General features: G+C 40.2%; 1 protein-coding gene across 1 annotated transcript; it reads right to left on the bottom strand.

Moving 5' to 3' along the window:
* Positions 1–5,200: 5,200 nt before the first annotated feature.
* On the bottom strand, positions 5,201–15,047 carry LOC113238489 (proton-coupled amino acid transporter-like protein CG1139; the record flags this gene model as incomplete). Its single annotated transcript, XM_026475313.1, has 4 exons — positions 5,201–5,370; positions 6,185–6,397; positions 9,043–9,284; positions 14,963–15,047. Coding segments are annotated over 4 exons (710 nt in total), but the record flags the coding sequence as incomplete, so codon positions are not given.
* Positions 15,048–15,490: the final 443 nt, after the last annotated feature.

Genomic DNA, 15,490 nt, shown 5'->3' with positions numbered 1-15,490 from the left:
TTTGGCCAAATGTTTCTGTGAATTATTCGCATGAATTGTAATGAAATGGACAAAAATATTGACAGTGAGAACAATTAAGTATTGATAAAAAGGCGTCGCTCCAGCATTAAGGGGTGCGGCAGTAGAAAAAACGGAAATCAACTGAATGTTACATTACATGTTACATTATTTTTCTGCAAACAATAGCCCAAATATCTCATGTAATTAGACTCATTTAAGTAGTTTATTCATAAGTCTTACCGAATTTTGCTTTGGTTAGTTTAGATTGCATGTTTGTTAGTATATTTTGATGATTGTTGATAACGATTATTTTGAGATAGTGTTGTTCTTGTAAGTAGGCATATTATCGATATTCTGCTATTAAAACAATTAACTACGAGGTTTTTATTATTTCATTATTATTATTTTTAAAGTTTACCTACAAATGAAAAAAGTAAGAAAGAATGGCTGGAAACTATATATATTATATGACAGCCGAACATAAACATTGGATCAAATACCATCTTCGTTTGTTCGCTCCTTTCAAATTTTACAACTTTGAATGTAACTAGATTACATGATAATGCAATTCCATCGTTACATTTATTGGTAAATACATTTATATTTAAATTTTGATTAAAATGGCTCATTACTTGCCTAGTAATAATAGCCTAGTATTAATAATACTTTGATTACAGTAAACTACACAAATTTGCAAACGTAAAATACAGTAACAACAGTTTCAACATTCACGCCATACATTTGCATGTCGATATTGACTTATCTATGATTATGGTACAACACTAAATCCGCCATATGTATGGTACAATTTTGGTTTAGGTTTATTCCGTAGATAGGGCAGCCTTCCTTTCCTTTATTTTTTTCCATCCTCTAAGATATAGAAGTATAAAATATAAAATAGGAATGCAAAACTTACAACATTGTAGGAATGTTCAATTAAAATTCATTAACAATTATGATAATTGATGAAAACAGTAAAATTTATTTGTTAGTTTGCAATGTATTGTATAGATGGCATTTCTTTGAATTGATTCCCGAATTTACTTTAAAATATATATTAAAGTTTTAATAATTATTAATTATTGTAAGTATTATAACAAACGCCTGAACAAGAACAATAAACTTGCCAAAAATGTAATAGTTGCCATCTATTGGTATTTTTTGAATATCATTACAATCGCATCGCGGGTAATTTGATACCATGTATTGATCAGTGTTATGAATCAAAAGAAGCATCCGAATAAGCGGAGTTACCAGTGCGACATTTATTTGTATGAGAATGGCTATATCTATTAGTGTAGTATTACTATTATCTGTGACGTTTTGGGGGTTAAGTAGCTCGCGTCCGTAGGCTGTGTACCCTCGAGACCCTACACGTGACCCCTGGGTGGTGCCAAATAAGCTACAAACTCCGGTGGTAGACCTTGGTCGTGGCTGGTGACCACCCTCTGGGCGAAGCCTAGCCGCCAAACAGCTATAGCTGTGTTCCGGCTTGACGCCCAGAGTAGCCGCTCTAGAGTGAAGGGTCTGTACAGTTGCACTGCACTGATTTGGTTGATCTCGGGGCTCCCTTGTTGATGCGCTGGGAACCTAGATGCGGAGGGTAGCGGGATCCGAAGCACGGTGCTCCGCTGGCCGACCGCAGGTAGTAGGGGGCCCAATTAGCTGACTAGCCTCCAGTGAAAGGCTGCCCCGCCAACTCGCGAAAAATCCCGGGGTGCTCCATCGTGCCGGTTGGCGACCGGATGAAAGGACCCGATGGCCACTCGCGGGGGGGTTCGGGCGTCCCCGCGCGCTCCAGTCTAGTTTCCCATCGGCGTACCATATAGGGTATGTGCCGCATGACTTTCAGTAGTAGTGTCTCGTACAACTGCCTTCGCTCTCCCCATTCACTCTAACCCTAATATGAAAAGGTCAAGAAAATTGAGGAAGGCTAAACAGCGGATGCACGTCCTTTCACTTAAAGTGCACCTCTCGAACATCCGAGGTCTGCACTCCAATCTCTCATCTGTCCACCATCATCTTGAGACTGAAAGGCCTCACATGCTCTTCCTCACGGAGACCCAAATTAGATGTCCTTCGGACACGGCGTATCTGCATTACCCAGGTTACATTCTGGAGCACAAATTTAAGCAGCGCGCTGGTACCTGCGTTTACGCTCGTGATGACATCTGCTCTAAACGTCTCCGTGACCTTGAAGACCCCGATCTCTCTGTAATGTGGGTTCTGGTAGACACTGGACTGGAACAAATTGTCTACGCCAGTGTGTATCGGTCGCATTCTGGAGACCCGGAGACGACTAGGCTGTTCAACCATCTCTGCAGCTCGGCGGAAACAGTCCAACAACGGTATCCTAAAGCACAACTTGTCTTTTTGGGGGACTTTAATGCCCATCACCAGGAATGGTTGTTCCCATACCAAAAAACCGACCACGCTGGAAGAGAGGCGCGGGCATGTGCTCTATCGCTAGACCTCACCCAGCTGGTGAGTTGCGCTACCAGGGTACCGGACGTTGACGACCACACTGCCAATTGCCTGGATCTTCTGCTGACAACCGATCCAGACCGCTACCAAGTATCGGTCTCATCCCCACTAGGGACATCCGATCACTGTCTGGTGAAATCTGTATCTGTCCACCCCCCTCTCCCGATCTCAGTACGGGAAGTACTAGGAGGATGTGGCGATACAAGTCAGCAGATTGGGATGCGATGCGGCATTTCTTTGCATCTTATCCCTGGCGGCAGCTGTGCTTCTCTTCTGACGATCCGACGTGCTGCGCGTCTGCCGTCTCTGAGGTGATTATTCGGGCTATGGAATACTTTATTCCGTATTTCGAAGTCTCCTCCAGCGGCAAAGCTCGCCCTTGGTTTAACGCTGAGTGTGCTTCTGCGGAAACGCTAAAGCAATCTGCGTACCAGGCTTGGGCTGATGCTCGAGATCGCAAAGCACCGGAAACCCTCCGTCTGAAGAAAGCCTTTAATAAAGCCGCTAGATCCTGCAAAAAAGCGATACGGAAAGCTCGCTTCGGCCATATTAGTCGTATTGGGGTCAGGTTAGCTTCATACCCATCAGGGAGTAAAGCATTCTGGTCACTCGCTAAATCGGTCGAAGCGAATTTCTGCAGGTCATCCCTTCCGCCTTTAATGAGAGATGACGGATCGCTGGCTCATACCGCTGAAGAGAAAGCAAATCTTTTTGTTTCTCTTTTTGCTTCCAACTCCCGTCTTGACGCTACTTTGCAAACACCACCTACACTACCTCGATGTGACTCGGAAATGCCCGAAATCACTATCCGTCAAAAAGAGGTGTTGAAAGCTTTACGCAAATTAGACGTCAACAAAGCCAGTGGCCCTGACGGAGTCCCAGCGATTGTCCTGCGGAACTGTGCACCCGAGTTGTCTCCGGTGTTGACTCGCCTGTATCGCCTCTCTATGAGTTCTGGACAAGTCCCGAAATCCTGGAAGCTTGCAAATGTACAGCCTGTACCTAAGAAAGGTAGCCATGCCGACCCATCTAATTATCGACCTATCGCAATCACCTCCGTACTCTGTAAGACTATGGAGCGTGTATTGAACAGCCGTCTCCTTGGATACCTCGAAGATAACGATCTCCTCAGTGATCGACAATATGGTTTTCGCCGTGGACGATCTACTGGGGATCTTCTTGCGTACGCCACACATTTATGGAGCGAGGCTGTCGAGAAACGCGGTGAATCGCTTGCCGTGTCTCTCGACATATCAAAGGCCTTTGATAGGGTTTGGCATGATAGCCTGTTAAACAAGCTTCCAGCTTACGGAATTCCTGTAGGCTTTTGCACATGGATAGGCGATTTTCTGAAGGGTAGGTCAATCCGTGTAGTTGTAGATGGTTACTCGTCTGCTCCTCATGGTATAAATGCCGGTGTACCTCAGGGATCTGTCCTCTCCGCCACTCTATTCTTGCTGCATATCAACGACCTGCTGCTGATGCCCGGTATCTTTGGGTACGCAGACGACAGCACAGTGGCGGTGAGTTATGTGCCAGACGCCCGAGACAACAGTGAAGAGATCCGGTGTAAGCGAGAGGCGATGGTCACCCGGTTGAACCTGAGTCTGAAAGCTGCTTCCGACTGGGGAGATGCTAACAGGGTCAGGTTTAATGCGGCTAAAACACAGGCGTGTCTTTTCTCATCAAAACGGAGTCCCCTACACCTTACTCCGACTTTCCGAGGTGTATCCGTGCCGATAAGGGACCACCTTGAGCTACTTGGTCTGGACTTATCATCCAACCTCAACTTTGGGCGATACATCGAGTGCTTGGCAAAAACTGCTGCCAGAAAACTAGGCATACTTTTCAAGGTCAGGCGCTACTTCACACCTGAACAGCTTTTAAATCTGTATAAAGCACAAGTTCGATCCTGTATGGAGTACTGCTGCCACCTTTGGGACGGCTCTGCCCAATACCAGTTAGCTGCCTTGGACTCGGTGGAGCGTAAAGCAAAGAGACTTATTAACAATAATCCTCTTGTGGAGTCGAAGCTCCAAAATCTCGATCATCGCAGAAAAGTAGCCTGCTTGTCGGTTTTCTATCGGATACATTTCGGGGAGTGTGCGCAGGAACTTTTCAATTTGGTTCCGCCCTCACCGTTCCTCCTTCGGTCGACTAGAAGGTCCGGAGCACTCCATTCTTATGTCGTTGATATTCCACCTATTCGCACTAAGCGCTTTGCCTCCTCCTTTCTGATGCGTACGGCAAAGGAATGGAATGCTCTACCGGCATCTGTATTTCCCGAAAAGTACAATTTGGGGCTATTCAAGGCTAGAGTGAATAGGCATTTTTTAGGCAAACGCGTCCCATCGTCGGTCACATCGTCGCTTAACATCAGGTGAGATTGTGGCCAAGCGTGTGTCTATTATATATTAAAAAAAAAAAAAAAAAAAGACGTTACTATTATTGTTATTAAGTTTTGAGTTCAAATCGCTTGATCTTAATAACCTTTTGACTTCATTTACTTTTTAAAAAAAATACATTACATGATGATCAAAATTTTATGCAAATTATGTGGCGTTATGTTATAACGTGATAAACATAAAAAAATTCCATTGTCTATAAAACTTTATCATTTATTCGCTAAGAAAACATGAGACCACCGATATCACGCTGCATATCATTCAAGGCACCTGTGAAATTATAAAAATAGTATATTTATTATTATTCTCACCAATAATTAACGTTCCAAGCAGCCTTATACCGCTGAGGGTCCAGGACTGTCTCCTGGCTGGAATCTGGTCCTGGAGTCTTTTCCAAACGAAATCTATGGGTATGTAGTATATCAGTGTGAACGATAAAATCATCACGCACGCCACCAAGATCTTGGCCGCCTGTGCTAGGCTGAATTGGAGAAAAAATTTGGAAAATTAGTTTTTAAGCTTTTAATTTTGTAGACAAAATCAACCATGCTAATTCGTTATTGGCCAGACGATGTGACTTTATATCAGATTTTAGAAGCAGTAGAGCACCTTGTGAAAGAGTTTATCCACCGAAGTACTGCCCCTTCATTAATTTCTGCTGCCAAGCAGTAATGTGAGCATTACAGCGTTCTGTTTTTGAAGGGTAAGGTGCTGGGGTAACTACAGGCACACGAGACTAGTCAACTTATGTCTCAGAGTGGCGGGCGTAGTGGCAGTGCCCCTCAGGTCTTTGTGATTTACGGCTCTGAGTGGCACTGTAATTGTTATGGAATAGACAGGAGTGCGCTTACCTGGTATTATAGAGAAAGACCTACGACGGTACGCATCATCAACTCATTTATATGATCCACTGCTGGGCACGGATCTCCTTTAAGACGAGGGTTTAGGCCATAGTCCGCCACGCTGACCCAATGCGGGTTGGGGACTTCACACGTTTTCCGAGGGTTGTGAACCTTCTTCAACGTGCAGGTTTCATCACGATGTTTTCTTTCACCGAAAGGCTCATGACAAATTTCAAATTATATTTTGCACATAAATTCCGATTAGAACCCACGACCCTCTGCTTGAGAGGCAGTAGGTCGATCCGTTAGGCTACCGCGGCTTCATAGTACGCATTTGTCCAAAAAATAGCTCTAAATTGTCATTGTATTCGTGTATTCTATTCCTTTGCCATAAGCATTAGGAAGGAGGAACCAAGGCATTTCGTGAAAACATATGGTACATCAACGACTCACATTTCGTCCTGAGGTAGACTAAGTATCAGGCTTCCCGAAACATCGTTTCCAAATTGCCAGTACCCTGAGAAGCCAACGAAGCCGTAGAAGATCACGATTGTGGTCATAGCGATGTTTAGTACCCCCGGGCAGCCCAGGAACTGCTGCGGTTTAGTCATCTCGTTCTCCAATGGCAATATTAGAGCAATAGCCTCCATTGCGAACGCGCATGTGCTGAAAACGGGGAATAATAAATTAATGAATGTTCCAGATAATCGTACAAATTGTCGAGTTTTAAACAAGAAGATTCTTTAAGAGTTACTCAATAGTTTCACGTGTGAAACAGTTCGGGCTTGTCGGAAAAAAATTAGTGACAATGGTAACGCCGCAAGGAATCGAGATTAGGTTAGTCGTCGACCGCGAAAGACCCTCTTTCGTCTTTTGCTGTCGACGCAGACTAGCGATGAAAGAGACTCAGTCTTTTAAGGCGTTTTATAACGACTCGACTCCATTTTACAGGACTCGACTCTAAAATTAGGACTGGAGGTTCAAGTTTTTATTAATAAGACTCAGTCGTTATACTAAAAGACTTAAACGACTTATACGACTCAAACGCGACTTAAACGACTTCAATTGTTTGTAATGGACTTATACCTATTTTATGTCTTATTAAACCCGAAGTTTATAAATAAAAATGACGTAGTATGTAGTAAATAATCACGTTTATCTACATATAATAAAAATTAGGCTTCAAAGAGTGATTTAAGCAATAGGTACAAGATTTTAAGACCTAATTATATAATGTTTGCATACAAAACTTTTTCGGCGAGTAAATCAAAATAATGAAATACAACCAATATTTAAGTCTATGGAAATCCAGTTCTAACGTGCTCTTTTTTTATTTTGTGTATTATTGGTCTGTAACCACTTTTCTTATTATGAAGTCCTGGTACTTTTGTTTAAACTTCTTAAGAAACCTGTGCACGGTAGTGAGATACAATTTTCCTGTAAAACATAGAACAAATAATACATAAAAATCCCGCTGGTCACCCATTCATGGGGTAGGCAGAGACTGTGGACCTCCACTTAATACGTTCATAAATAGTATGTTTCATTCATCATTATGGTAAAACGACAGTATCAGACGCTAAAATTTGATAAAATACTTTGACTATTGGGTTCTGTATCTATTAATTTTTACATTAAAGAAACAAATAATTCCCAAAAAACCAATGCTTGAATTGGTTATAATTAACTGACTCCTGTGAACAAAGCTACGTTAACGTTATCCATCAATCGTTAAATAAATATCTTGTGGGTAGAAATAAAATCTCGCTATACGGCTCAAGAACTCGCGACTCCCGAGGTTATAAGGCTCCAGTCGTTTTAGTCGTTTTAGTCCTATATAAGTCTTTTAAGCTTCCTAGGGTTAAAAGACTTCGTCTCGAATTAGTCTTCAGTTTTAGTCTTATGACTCAAGACTTGAGGGTACAAAGACTAGCCTAGACGCGAGGCGTTAAAAATTTGTCGAGGTTTTTTAAAAGGCCTTAAAGACTGAGTCTCTTTCATCGCTAGGGTGGACAGATACCTATTCTTAAAGCTGTCAACAGCCGCTGACCAGTCAACCTGTGACCATGAGACGTGTAACTGATATGAAATATCGGGCAAAATAAGAAATCACACCATGGTAACAAACCTGGATATACTTTTCGAACGTACCCAATATTCTAACTATATTTTTATGGTATACAAACCGGTAGATAGCTCGTATTATAATCCTCATCATCAATCTATTTATACGCCCCACTGCTGGGCACGAGGCTCCTCTCGGGCGAGGGTTTAGTCCATCCGCCGCTCTGGCTCAATGCGAGTCAGAGAATTAATGAAATGAATAACGACGTTTTCCTGCACCGAAAAGCTCGTGGCAAGAGAAATTCGGAGGTTGAGAGGCTGGACACAGATTACTTAATACGGATTCGAAACCACAGCCAGTCTCTTGGGCGGTTTGATCTACCACCACTAGGCTATAACGGTTTCCGCTCATATGATAGAAATTCATAGCTGTCTCTTAACCGAGGACAACTTGATACCTGCTAATTAACCCTGTTCATTTTCACTAATAAGGCTACTTACTGCTATTATATTAAAGTCTATTAAAGTTTTCGAGCGCTTTCAAATTAGACGCTCGAGGAAGCGCAACCAAATTTTTTGTGATGATTCATCTTAGGATTTTGCTCCGCGAAGGATGCTGACAAAGTGCTTAATTTTATTTATTTTGTTAAAATGGTAGAAGGAAAAATTAAAACAAATATCAAGGCGTATTCGACTCCATTTGTTATGATCAATTAATCAAAATGACTATTCACAAGGTTTAGCAATATGACGATAAACAAAATAATGAAATTTATACATAAGTCAGCCTAGCCACATTGTTTTCCCGATGTTAGAGTAACTGGCAGAACTACTATCCCGTACTGCAGAATATAGTTTAACATTATCGACTGTGACTGATGTATAAAGGTGTAACTGTAAGGGTGCTGGTTTTTTTTTAAATTACAGGCACATGGGACTTGTCAACTTGTGTCTCAGGGGTCACCCTTGCGCAGTAGCAGTGCGCTTTACATCTTTGCGTTTTAAAGAGCTGAGTGGCACTGCAACTGTTATGGACAGGCGTGTAGCTTACTCCCTCGTCCCGTCACTTGACTTGACATTTTAAAATAAAAACTAGGACCAATCATTTTTAAGACTTCATAGTGTTTATCATTTGTTTGTGTGCGTTTAGGTGATAATGGTTTTGATAGTAATCCAGGCATTGCAATTGCTTTTATTCTTCCGTGGACTTAACTATGCCGTTAGAATGTAATCATTTTTATACTCACGTAATAAAACTAGGTATTCCCGTAATAGACTTAGCGAGGCTCCTGTCTTTGATTGCCGGAGGTTCTTTCAAGCAGTAGTACAGGCATATACATATCGATCCGAGCCACATGAAGTTGGCAAACGTAGAGAAAGGCACCAGGTATTTCAGCGTAGTGATTTGTGACAGCGGCACCAAAACCACGAGGCACAGCGCACAGAATAAGCTCACTGACCAACTCGGGCCGACGTAGTCGTCTGAAATCTAAAGAAAAATAGAAATAGAAACCATTTATTGCAACGCCACATTTAAAACAAATACAAAAATACTAATATAACTAGAACAGAAATAACACAAAAAATAGCGTAAAAACTTTTAAACAACAAGTTACATATTACTATACTAACATGTGTGCGGCTGTGGCGTGTACAAAAGGATCCCTTTCAGCTAAAGTCACAACCAAGACTAGGTTATGACGCTGGTTTTATGAGTAGGTAATGCTTGCGTACCGAAGTTTCATGGTACAGACAGTCATAAGTCCCTCCATGTTAGTACGTCGCCCTGATAGGTACTCATATTATAGAGTATTTACTAGTCAGAGACCAGAAAACGGTTCAGTGACATATTATGTCAGGTTGTGTGACATATTATGATTTACCAAAAATACTTCATTAATACTAAAGTAGCAGTAGAGTTTCTTGTGAAAGAGTTCGTCCACGGAAGTACAAATGAAAAGAACAAATGGGACTTGTTAACTTATGTCTAATGCTGGCTTAACATGGCGCGTGGTTCCACGCGAGCTCGCGCCAACGCGCCGTGCGACAAGTGCCGCCTGTGACGGCGCGGGCTCACATCATATGGCAGTGGTATGGCATGGCCCTGTGGCGCGAGCTCACCTGATATCATAATCATCAATATACAAGGTTATATATCAGCTTTTGTGCCATTACTTTTTACAAAACATAATAAATTTACCAAAATAGTAGTTTATGTGACTGTTACGTAATGAGTGGCATTGAAATACGAGTGTGGGTTTATTGATAAAGACATCCCACGAGTGTTTGCCCGCTGTGCGAATCAAGTCAAAATTACGCTCTCTAAAGCGTATTGTCAGGGTCTGTACACGGGCGGCTTGTGGTTTAGGTGTTCCCAAATAACGCTAAATTCCCTGCGTGTCCAATATAACAATGTGTTCAGGATGATGTTGAACTACCCCGGTACTGCAGCGCCTCCGCGATTTGCTTTGACCAATACGAATTGCTTTCGTGCCGTCTTGCGGAAAAAAGTAGCATCGTTGGTTAGAAGGCTCCGGGGGAGTGACAACTGCATCCTGAAGGTTGTGGCAGAGGACCACAGAGCGCCTGTACTGAGGCATCTCGTACGAACAATGATTCCGCACGAGATGCCTCGTAAGTATATGACATTTTAGATTTTGATTTTTTAAGTAATATGTTATATAATATTCCTACTAACAATAACTTATAAGTTTATTTTACTACTTCTAACACCAATGGAACTTTGTTATCTGAAATATATATTTTGAATTTGAATTTGAATTTAATGCCTAATTATGTACAGTTACATACACTGCTTTATCTACACACATATTATAAGCTCTCTGTGATGTGTTCAGGAACCGCATGCTACGACAGGCGAAATGGCGGCAAATAAAAAATTTTCTCACGTATGTCACACAACCGTAGTTTTTATTTTTAATTCATACACAAACTAGAATCGGCCCCAACTATCATATCGTTCGATATCAAGTAACGTGTGAAATTGTCAAAATTGTTTGCTATTGACCATTGACATTTCATTTCGAATAAACCTTAATCTTGACTGATATTAGAATTGAGGTCAAATCAAATTGTTTTGTTTTTCAGAGATGTTAGAAACTTGAATGTAATAATAACATCGAATTCAATGTTATTATGAAGCCGTTTAATAACATTTACACAGGTAAGAAATTTGTTCTAACGAAACAGTTTACCTTTATGCGGGTCGTAATTTGCGGTTTTTGAACGCATTATAGAGAGTTTATGATATGTGTGTGTCGATAAATAATCTTTTAAGTTTTTGTTGTACTATGTGACACTTTTTAGGTCTGTAGTTGGTGTCGATCGTGCAAGTGTGCTCCTCAATGACTTACACCTACGCACCTCTTTGTAGCGCACAGAGGTGTTATTATTAACATTTAGAGCGATCTATTTAAATATTCTTATTGTTGTATGAAAGCAAAATCTGATAACTTATTAAAGGCATGAAACAAAGGTTGTTGTTTGAGATATATTCCCATGAGGTTGTTAGTACTTTAAAATTAAACCTGTACAAACATCTTAATAAGCTTACATGTATGGGAAGTTGTAGATTTTTTTGCTATACGGTAATGAGTTTTATACAGTGTTTTAGTAGGTATTGCTACTTACCGATGAATTTGTGAGAGTGATAATTGAGGGGAAGATAGAAGGGAAAAGAAAGAGAAGAAGACCAAGAATGGCATATAGCATACAAATAAAGACGAAAATTAAAGCAAGCAGCTGTAAAGAGATCAAAGAGCTGGCTATAAACCGAAGGGGTGGAGGAGGCTACACCAACAAGTACGCCTGAAGGGAATATCGACCAAGTAAGGATTCCGCCATACGTCTGGACGTCCGATGGTAAAACCGAGCCAAGTCGAGCCGAGCTCATGGGTACACTCATCGAAATACATTCTATAGAAAACTTTGCGCCGGTGGGCTAAATTATGAGGTATAGATTTGAGCTTATCGTCGCCAATAAGTCTCCTGACTCTGCGTTCAATCGAAACAAGAGCCTCAAGTTAATACTTCGCTGTGCCATCCCACAGGTGACTGCAATATTGCATGCAAGATCGGAATTGTGCTTTGTACAAAGTTAACAGCTGTCCAGATGTGTTATCCGTATTGAGATCAGCAGCATCGACATTCTCGACTAAACTTCGCTCGCGAACACCGGCAATGCATTCCGCATTGCACCACGGAGGAGAAGAAAGCTTACCGTTAGCTGAATTTTTAAAAAGGATAGATTCATTTGCTGCTGTGGAAAGAGCAACTACCAATTTATCATATACATAGATCCAAGAAGTTATCAGAATGAACATCTAATAAATTTGATAATTCTTTATCGAGAACAGAGGTGAACTTGTCCCGGTCAGATTTCTCCAATCGATATTTTAAAAGGGGAGGAATGTCCTGGAAGGGAGGGGGGAATGATGGAGAATTGTTACAATTGAGAAGTGATTACTACCATATGAGTTAGGGAGCACTTTCCAAGTGAGAAGGGGGCAATTACGGCATTGAATGCTAAGTAATGCCACTGGGAGGGACATATTAAAGTAATATACGAGTGCTTTATCAGGAAGTCCCTGACCAACTAAAATTAAAACCACATTTGATGTGTAGGTCGATTTACTTACACCATCAGTAATAACTTTGTTTGATAGGAGTCTGGGTCTGACGACTGAACCGCATGTAGTAGGAGATTTCAGGGAGGACACACATTCTTCCATTGACTAGTCTTTATATACATATATATAGCTGATGTCAAACACCGTCGCGTAAACAAGTCTGCAGTCTGCGAGCATGTCATGGATAAACCTACACATTCAATGAAGTTTGACAAACCCCAGGTCCTTGCTATAGAAGTTCGTTATCTACCCACGATGCTGCGAGAGGCCATTGAAATTAAAAAACATCCTAATTTCAACAGGGAAGATGGTTTCTCCTTACCTCCAGTTTCGGATCCAGTATTTCCTCTAATGAAAAACGCCAAACAGACCTAAGACTGCAGTACTAATTCATATGTTTTAGTTTATTCTAATTGCTATTATTAATTAATAATAAATTGAAGTTAATAAAAATTCATTCAATAAAATAATTTGTAAAACTTAATGTAGCGTAAATTGGAATGTTTTCTTTGCAAAATTAAAAATAAGGTATTTAATTAATAACTATTGTAACTATAGTAAAAAAATAGGGTGGTTTGTATTAATGTTAGACATAACTGGTCAAAGACTGTACCACCTCAGTCAACCGTGACCATGGGACCAGTAAAGGGCCCGAAACGTCGGTTTGTTTGAAAAAACGAATATACGCGATTTAAATTCGGAAAAATAGTTTCATTTCCTAGTCTTTATATTTTTACGTGATACCTGGTATCTTGCAATGTTATCAGTAAGTTTATTCTTATTTAGAAAACCACTAACTGTAAACAGGTTTGCGTCTTCTGCAGTATTGAATTCTACGCATACTTGGTTCCTGCCTAATGTTCTAAACCCATCTCGGACAATGCCGGAAACTTGATTTTTATGAAGTAATAGAGCTACTTTAAGGGCACTAACTGTATTGCCAGGTGTAGAGTGAATATCATCGATTTTTGATACCTGAATTTAGAATGGCGCTTTGTCAACGGATGAGAACTTGATTTTAGAGTCTTTTTCATAACCAGGAACAGTAAAAATAGTTTGGATGCTGGGGGTAGACGGAGATGATCCTCTTTTTGCTTTGACGCTATTTACGTCCGTAAGTGCAAGGCGCTTTTGAGCAGATTCAGAAGTTTTAATCTGCGAGAATAGAACCTGTGATAATGCAAAATCACCACTTGCATTGATATCATTGAGGTTACCTCCCCTGTCATTCTGATTACATCAAGATTCCTTGATGTAATCAGAAAGAAAGGAGATTAAGGCACTTACCAGATCAAATTTTGTTAGTTATCTTTCACTAAAACAAAAATACTGCACAATATTTTAAATCTTAACCGGCAATAAGTGAAAACACTCGAATCAGTATAACACACGTGTGTTAGACAACACACCAACGAGCAGAATCTATGGAGGTACTTAAATAATGTGTTTGTCTTAAGACTAGTCCTAACAAAATATCAACACAGGCATTGCCATATTCCTCTGTAGCTAAGATGTAAACTAATTTGATAATTTGTTTATGAAATGAAACTCTCGGATCAAAATTGCGTACATTTGTTTTTTCAAATAAACTAAAGACCTTTACAGATTGACTCACGGCTGACTGAGACGGTGAAATCACCAAGCAGTTATGATTTTTTTTTATGAGACCAAGTGACGTGACGATCAAGTCGTGCGCCCGGTGGTTGCAGTGCCACTCAGAGCTTTAAATCACAAAGATCTAAGGGGCACTGCCATGGCGCCCATCACCCTGAGACACAAATTGACAAATCCGAAATGCCGGTAATTTCACCAGTACCTTTACTCTTCAAAATAGGAACGCATTAATGCTCACATTACTGCTTGGTGGCAGAAATAGATAAGTACTACACTTCCCTGGACGAAATCTTTCACAGGGAGCTCTACTGCTACTTATGTCAAATATTAATGCAAACAACCCTATTTAGCGCTATAATGATCTAAATACCTTTTTATTAATAACAATTAGTTATCGCAAAATCTAAGAACTTGATACGTTTGTTTTATTATAATATAATTTTCTTTTTTTGTTGCATTGCTTATAGGGTTACCATTTTGAAATTTGAATAATCCAGACAAGAAAGTTCAGACTTTTTTAGTAACAAAAAAAAATGAAAATTTCTTTCAGAGATGGCCAAGCGCCAAGACAGCAATTTTTTTGCCGTAAATAAACACAATGTACAACACAATTGCGACTCGGATATTTTAGTTTTTATTCGGATTTTTTTACCGTAAACTGAAAAATCCAGACAAATGACAAATCCGAACAGAAGGTCAAAAAGCCGGACATGTCCGGACAAATATGGACGCATGGTAGCCCTAATTGCATGTCAAATACCTGCAGTAACTTTGATTTTGATTATAGATTTTAACGATGATTTTTTATGTCTTTACGCTTTAAAAAGAGCACGTTTTACGCTTTGAAAAAAGTAAAAGCAATTCCTTCCAAGTACCTATCAACAAGGTTAAGACTCGAGTATACCTGTTTAAAACACTCCGCGATTATAACCACGTAGACGCAGCATACACCAAAATTTGTTAGTGCTAATGACCAATCAGCTACTTCTCTGCAAAACAAACATAATGATAAAGCTTTAATAATTGAGAAACAGATTAAATAATTGAGACTAACGCCGTAGCCTAGAGGTAACATCGTCGTTTAAAACGAGTCTCCCTACAACATAAAATAACGCAAATAACTTTTTCCATCAAAATTATAAGTATATTTAATCATGCTAGAGAAATTTTACAATACGATAAGACACCACCGTCCTACCATGTTCTAACCAATAATTCCTGTTCTACCATAGTCTAACAAGTATAGTAACTTGCGTAATCTCGCGATGCACTTGCGTTGCATAACACTGTAGGGTTAGCACGATAAACAAAAAAACAAAATAAAATACTGCTAAACTCGAAAAGATAATAGAAATATTTCACCCTTCTATGTAGCTCTTGCGCAAGTCGCGCCCTATTTTTTTTATTTTTTTTACAAAAAAAGGGCGCGACT

Source organism: Hyposmocoma kahamanoa, unplaced genomic scaffold (genome assembly GCF_003589595.1).
Source record: "Hyposmocoma kahamanoa isolate Upper Pololo Valley unplaced genomic scaffold, ASM358959v1 96136, whole genome shotgun sequence".
In the NCBI taxonomy this organism is placed as follows: domain Eukaryota; kingdom Metazoa; phylum Arthropoda; class Insecta; order Lepidoptera; family Cosmopterigidae; genus Hyposmocoma; species Hyposmocoma kahamanoa.
The sequence above is the reverse complement of the archived record's forward strand: the minus strand, read 5'-3'. Positions and strand labels throughout refer to the sequence as shown.